Source organism: Saimiri boliviensis, chromosome 2 (genome assembly GCF_048565385.1).
Source record: "Saimiri boliviensis isolate mSaiBol1 chromosome 2, mSaiBol1.pri, whole genome shotgun sequence".
Taxonomy (NCBI): Eukaryota; Metazoa; Chordata; class Mammalia; order Primates; family Cebidae; genus Saimiri; species Saimiri boliviensis.
In genome coordinates this window covers 157,452,219-157,458,865 of record NC_133450.1, presented here as the reverse complement: position 1 = coordinate 157,458,865, position 6,647 = coordinate 157,452,219, and the positions used below count along the sequence as shown (strand labels likewise).

At 36.3% G+C, this 6,647-nt stretch overlaps 1 protein-coding gene across 9 annotated transcripts in view; it reads left to right on the top strand.

The window, feature by feature from the left end:
- RFX3 (regulatory factor X3) overlaps positions 1-6,647 on the top strand; it is a 294,672-nt gene that overhangs the window by 125,761 nt on the left and 162,264 nt on the right. For 8 of the 9 annotated variants that reach the window (XM_074394749.1, XM_074394751.1, XM_074394752.1 and 5 more), the window contains 2 exons: positions 1,004-1,128; positions 2,046-2,099. In XM_074394749.1, coding sequence (XP_074250850.1) covers positions 1,012-1,128; positions 2,046-2,099 — 171 coding nt within the window. In that variant the 5' untranslated portion in view covers positions 1,004-1,011. The remainder of the gene's footprint in view (positions 1-1,003; positions 1,129-2,045; positions 2,100-6,647) is intronic. The other variant, XM_074394747.1, reaches the window with a different exon arrangement.

Sequence of the window (6,647 nt, the reverse complement as noted above, 5' to 3'; positions counted from 1 at the left end):
TTTGTATAGATTTAAACCATGATGCAGTATTTTTCTTATGCTACCAGTTAAACACTGTTTCTCTTGCTCCTTTTCCCCAGGAAAAAAAATTAGAAATCTGGTCTTTGCTCAATAGCAAGGAAATTCATATTTATTTTGTTGAATGCATAAGTAGTAAAAGGGGATGTCAAGGCCAGGAAGCCTGAGAAAGCATACTTGTTAGAGTAAACAATGCAAAATTTATTCCTATATTAGTAGGTCAGGCGAAACTGAGAAACGTGGCATGTTGAATTGTGAATGAGAGAAAGTAGTTTCATGTCTTTGTTTACAAATCTCATTTACATGATAGTGGTCTCCCCATCTTTCAATAATATTAAATATTACTGATTTGTGGCTATCTTTGTATAAGACTATAATTGAATTTTGATTTTAGTGCCATATTACACTGTACACAAAATTAGTGAACTTGAGCTTTTGGCTAAGTTTAGGGTGTATCATCAGTTGGCTTTTGGATATACTTTGTTTTTGATCACCAAATAGTAAGTTTTAAAGTTGAAAAGGACCTTAGAAATGATTTCTCTAAATTATCCTCTGGTGGCATCCTAACAGCCTACAAAAATGTCTAGAAAGTAGAATTTATGACATTTACATAGAGGTAAGGTTTGTGTTGAAATTAAGAGCATTTTGGCAGAATTTTGGATGATAGTTTATAAAGGGATTTAAACAATTTATAACAGATGAGTTAGAAGGTAGCTTTCAATGAAATTTTAGCTAGTCAGTCTCAGGATAAGAGGTGCAAATGGGAATTTTTTTTAAAGAATGTGGATTAGCAATTTTCTGTATTTATCAAGTGGTCAAAATGACTATAAACATGCATGGACTGTCATGGTAGTATGTCGGAATAAAAGATTATATTATGAGAATTGAAAGTTAGTTTCAGCAAAGGATATTAAGAACAATTGTGAGGGAACTGGTCATGCAGGAGTAGCATTTTAAACTTTAATTTCATTTTAATCCATTTCAGAGACCATCATGCAGACATCAGAGACTGGATCAGACACAGGTTCAACAGTGACTTTACAAACATCTGTGGCTAGTCAAGCAGCAGTGCCTACGCAGGTGGTACAGCAAGTACCAGTACAACAACAGGTAAGAAGCTGCCGCTCTTAGAAAAGATGCCGTTACTTTCATTATGTTGGCCGTCCAACATACCTGTATCCAGAGATTATTTGGACTTTACTTTCTTGCCTCATTGGGTGCTATGATAGGCACAGTTCAGTCTTTAGGTTAATTTAGCAAATGTTTTTTGAGCATTTCTGAGATTTGCCAAGTTTTTTTTGTGCTGGGCTATAGGGATACAAAAACGAATGCTCCAGTTATAATGTGTGTTCTCAAAAAGTCTCTCTTGACTCCTAGAGTGAGTTATTTTTTCTGGCATGACGACCCAAGGTTTTCTCCGCTTTTCTTCTCCCCATTGTATATCACAACTTTCTGTTTCTTTCATAATGAAATGCCAGCAATATTATACTTTATTTAATGGGCTCACAGGAGTACTTAATAGGATGCACGTACCTTCCAGGCAGGGATTTTGCCTTTGTGGTATTTTAGAAAGTGCCTTGGGCACTAGGTGGCTGATAAATACTGTTTAATGAAAATAGAATTGTATTAAAGGTCTGGAGATCTGACTCATGTCATTTAAAAATCATCATCAGATGTTTATTTACTACAGGTCTCATTCATACGCAGGGCAGTTGGCTCGTTTTGGAAAGATACTGACAAAATAATGCTTTCAATGTATGTGGATTGTGAACACACTGGCCTGTCATTTCTTCTAAAGAGTGGTGAGAATATAAGTCAGAAAGATCATATGTCATATAACATCTTGAGACTCAAGATTTGCCTATAATTTCTTAGTATTAAGGAGACTTTTTAGCAAATGTTACTCTTACAACTATAAGTAAGTGGTTAGGGAGAAGGATATAGATGGGTTATGAAGGATATAGGTGGGTTTTAAATGATGAAGGAGGTTTTTATAAATGATAGACACAAGGTTATATTCTTTACAGGATATAGAATTGGGTTGGGCAGCGGATGTGCTGGAATTGTCTTTTTCTTTTGGGGTAAGTAAAGACATCTGAAATAATCATTTTGTGTTTATTTTTTAAACATTTTAAAAAAATCTTAGCAAACTCTCTCATACACACATACACATCTTTCTCATCCCTCAAGCTCCCAGTTTATTGGATTGAACTATATATAGTTTTGATCTACAAAAACAGTGTTACATGTTTCAATCTATTGCTTATGTTTCTTTTTTTTCCTTTCGAACATATTTTCTGTTTTTTTTTTTTTTTTTTTTTTTTTTTTATATTATAGATCCAGAGGATACATGTGCAGGTTTGCTTTATGGATAAATTGCATAATGGTGGGGATTGGGCTTCTAGGGTACCAGTTACCCAAATAGTGAACATTGTACCCAATAGGTAATTTTTCAATACTTATCCTCATCCCACCCTCCCTCCTTTTGGAGTCCCCATTATCTATTATTGTCATCTTTATGTCCATGTATACTCATTTCTTTAGCACCGCTTTATTAGATATGTTTTTATCTTTTTATATATATATTTTTTTACCATTAAAAATAAGTCCTCAAAATGGTGATTGAAAAGGCTCTGCTATTATTAATGCTATTACCAGTTTTAATTGAGAAAGGGAACATAATTGAGAAAGGGATAGCTTATGTCATGTTATCCAAAAAGCAAAAGCAAGTAAAGAACAATTAGACATTGTTATAACTAACTTTAAAAAGATAACAGTCAGTTGTCTTTTTAAAGTTTTCTTTTTATTGAATTTATATGTTATCAAATATTTGCACCAGGTCTTAATAGGGTACATAATAGTGTACAGCAGGCATCCCCAAACTTTTTACACAGGGGGCCAGTTCACTGTCCTTCAGACCGTTGGAGGGCCGCCACATACTGTGCTCCTCTCACTGACCACCATGAAAGAGGTGCCCCTTCCTGAAGTGCGGCGGGGGGCCGGGTAAATGGCCTCAGTGGGCCGCATGCGGCGTAGTTTGGGGATGCCTGGTGTACAGAGTCAAAAAATCCAGCAAGATTAGTTATTTTTAAAAAATAGCCTTTAAGCTCCCCCATTCTCCCACAAACCACTCTTCATAGGCAACTTCATTTACCTCTTTAAACGTGTTATTTCGATATTTGCCTGCATTTATTTAAAGATAGTATATTTATTTTACTGCGTCTTGATTTGAGTTTTAAGCATTATGTTAGCATGCCCTTCTTTTGGACTCTAACACATACACACACATACCTTGACCCACCCACCCATCCACCCTTCCTGTCCCTCATGTTCTTGACAGATTGAACCATAGGTGGTCTTTTATGTACAAAAATAATGATTCATATGTCTCAACCTGTAAGTTATATTTTAATTTTAGTAAATCAGTATTCAGTTCTTACACTGCCATGATATATAAATGCTGTTCAAATCCAGCCTTGCAGTCAGCAGTGATTACCTTTCTTTCCTGTAAAACTCATTTATTTTTCTTAGATTTAATGATTATGTTTCTCCTAGTTTAAAGGATTGCCATGGACAAGCCAAATGCCATTCTGATTTCTGAGCTTTTGTATATAGTTTATGTGATTTTTTTTTTAATTTGAAACTTTGTAAAGTATTTAAAATTCCAGTTTTATGAAACCTCTTGATGATGTGCATTGACATGGGCCTGTTTTCAAACACTGTACTAGAACCTTGATGGGCCCTTTCAGTCTGGACATCCATGCTTTTTCATTTCTGGAAGACTTTATTCAGTTCATTCATTTATGATTACCTCCCCCTCTGTTTTTTTGTTTTTTTTTTTTTTCACTTTCAGGGCCTTTTTTGTTCTGTTTTCAGTTTCATTGTCCAGCCTTTTATTACTTTTAATTTCTGATATCACTTTTTTAAAAAAAAATTTTCAAGAACTTAAAAAAAATTTGTGTGTTCCTTTTTGTAATATCATGTTTTATTTCATGGATTTTTTTTCCTCTCTGAAGATACTAATTTTTTTTAAGTTGTTGAATTTTTTTTCTCTTTACATAGTCTGTTTCTCTTAAGGTACCCTGCTGTGTTTTCTTTTGTTTTTTAATCTGTCTCTGTCTTTCATGTTAAAAGCTTTTCTCTGATGTCTGATCATCTTTGGGTGTTTATCCATATTTTAAAATGTGGGTATAAGACGCTGATTTGAATGCATGAGTGAGTCTTGTTGACTGCAAAATGGGGTTATCTGACTGACGAGGCTTTTTAATTAAGACCCCTCTGATGGTTAGTATCTTTGTTTTTCCTCTTTTGCTGGTCAGATTTTTAAAGAAGATTTGTCTAACTTCGCGCCTAATGGGTGAATGCTTGGCTGCCTGGGAGCTGAGTAGGGGAAAGAGTTGGGTATTTATTGCACAAATTTACTTAACCTTTCTCTTTTTTCTTGTGATATTCCTCAATGCAGAGATTAAACCAAAGAATAAACCTCCAAACATTTTACTAGTTAGTGAAGGCCAGTCACCTTACTGCATAGGGGTTGGTAGAGAGAGCCTGATTGCTTCTTAAATAGAATCACATTTTACATTAAATACATATATTAAAAACAAAAAAATTGGATTGCTGCCAGAAGTGGAAAATCAGTATTGCTAGCCATAAATAGAAGATTATACATACACACACTCCCCAACCCCCACACTTCATTTTTGATCTCATAAAAAATAATCTTGTGTACACCTGAACCATACTTTGGAAAAAACATTGTACTGTGCCATATGGCTCACTCCCAACAGGCAAATTTCAGTTCCTCAAGTTCGCGCTTTCTTCTAGGACGTTCAAGGCAGGTGATACCTTATATTTCTTCACACCAAGCAAAGAAGGTGAGAACTCTCATTTTCTTTTTGTCAACAAAGTGTTTTATTTCACGCAGTTTGTTATTGTGATATTTGCCTGGAGACTCTTGTTATATTGTCCTTCCAGACTTATTTAGAAGGATGTTTTTCTTCTTTGTTGTTATTTTTCTTATTTCTTTTTTTTCTTTATTAGAATAGTGTTAGGTTTGAAGCTCCCCAGTGTATTCCAGCTGTGTCCCTGTGGATGTAAATTGTCTATGACTGATAAGATTAGTGCTATAATAATTCCTTATTCCGCTGACATGCCTATAATGTTTGAATTGTTAATGTGTTGCTGTTATCTTGGGTTTGCAAACTCTAGTAAAATGCCTTTAAAAACTTCTATCTTTTGTTACTGACCCATAATGGATATAGAAATCATGATTTTCATGTCAAAGGTAGTTACTTCTATTGATTCAACTTTTCATTGTAACTTTGCTTTGTCGATTTTGACATAAAAAGAAAGCTTATAGCTAATGTTTTAAAATTTTGAGACATTTACTATTACATATAGGTTGATGCAAAAGTAATTGTGGTTTTTGCCTTTAATTGTTGCACTAACCTAATATACTGGACTGAATTAGTGTATTAGTCCATTTTCATGCTGCTAATAAAGACATATCTGAGACTGGGTAATGTATACAAGAAAAAGGGTTCAATGGACTTAAACAGTTCCATGTGGCTAGGGATGCCTCACAGTCATGGCAGAAGGCAAGGAAGAACAAGTCACATCTTAAATGGATGGCAGCAAGTAAAGAGAGAGAGCTTGTGCAGGGGAACTCCCATTTTTTAAACCATCAGATCTCATGATACTTATTCACTATCATGAGAATAGCATGGGAAAGACCCACTCCATTAATCAGTTCCCTCCTACCGGGTTCCTCCCATGACAGTGGGAGTTAAAATTCAAGATGAAATTTGGTTGAGGACATAGCCAAACCATATCATTCTGCCTTGCCTCCTCCCAAATCTCATGTCCTCAAATTTCAAAACCAATCATGCCTTCCCAACAGTCCCCAAAGTCTTATTTCAGCATTAACTCAAAAGTCCACAGTTAGAAGTCTCATCTGAGACAAGACAAGTCCCTTCTGCCTATGAGCCTGTAAAATCAAAAGCAAGTTAGTTACTTCCTAAATACAGTGGGGGTACAGGCATTGGGTAAATATAGACACTCCAAATGGAAGAAACTGGCCAAAACAAAGGGGCTGTTGGCCCATACAAGTTTGAAATCCAGTGGGGCAGTCAAATCTTAAAGTTCCAAAATGATCTCCTTTGACACCATGTCCCACATCCAGGAGGTGTGTTCCCATGGTATTGGGAAGCTCTGCTGCTGTGGCTTCGCAGGCTACATACAGCCTCCCTCCTGGCTACTTTTATGGACTGGCGTTGAGTGTCTGTGGCTTTTCCAGGTTCACATTTCAAGCTGTCAGTGGATCTGTTATTCTGGGGTCTGGAGGACGGTGGCCTCCTATCACAGCTCCACTAGGTGGTGCCCCAGTAGGGACTCTATATGGGGGCTCCTACCCCACAATTCCCTTTCACATTGCCGTAGCAGAATTTCTCCATGAGGAAACTTCTGCCTAAACATCCAGGTGTTTTCATACATTTTCTGAAATCTAGGCATAGGTTCCCAAACCTTAATTCTTGACTTCTGTGGACTCACAGGTTGAACACCACATGTAAGTTGCCAAGGCTTGAGGCTTGCACCCTCTGGAACAGTGGTTGGTGCTCTGTGTTGGCCCC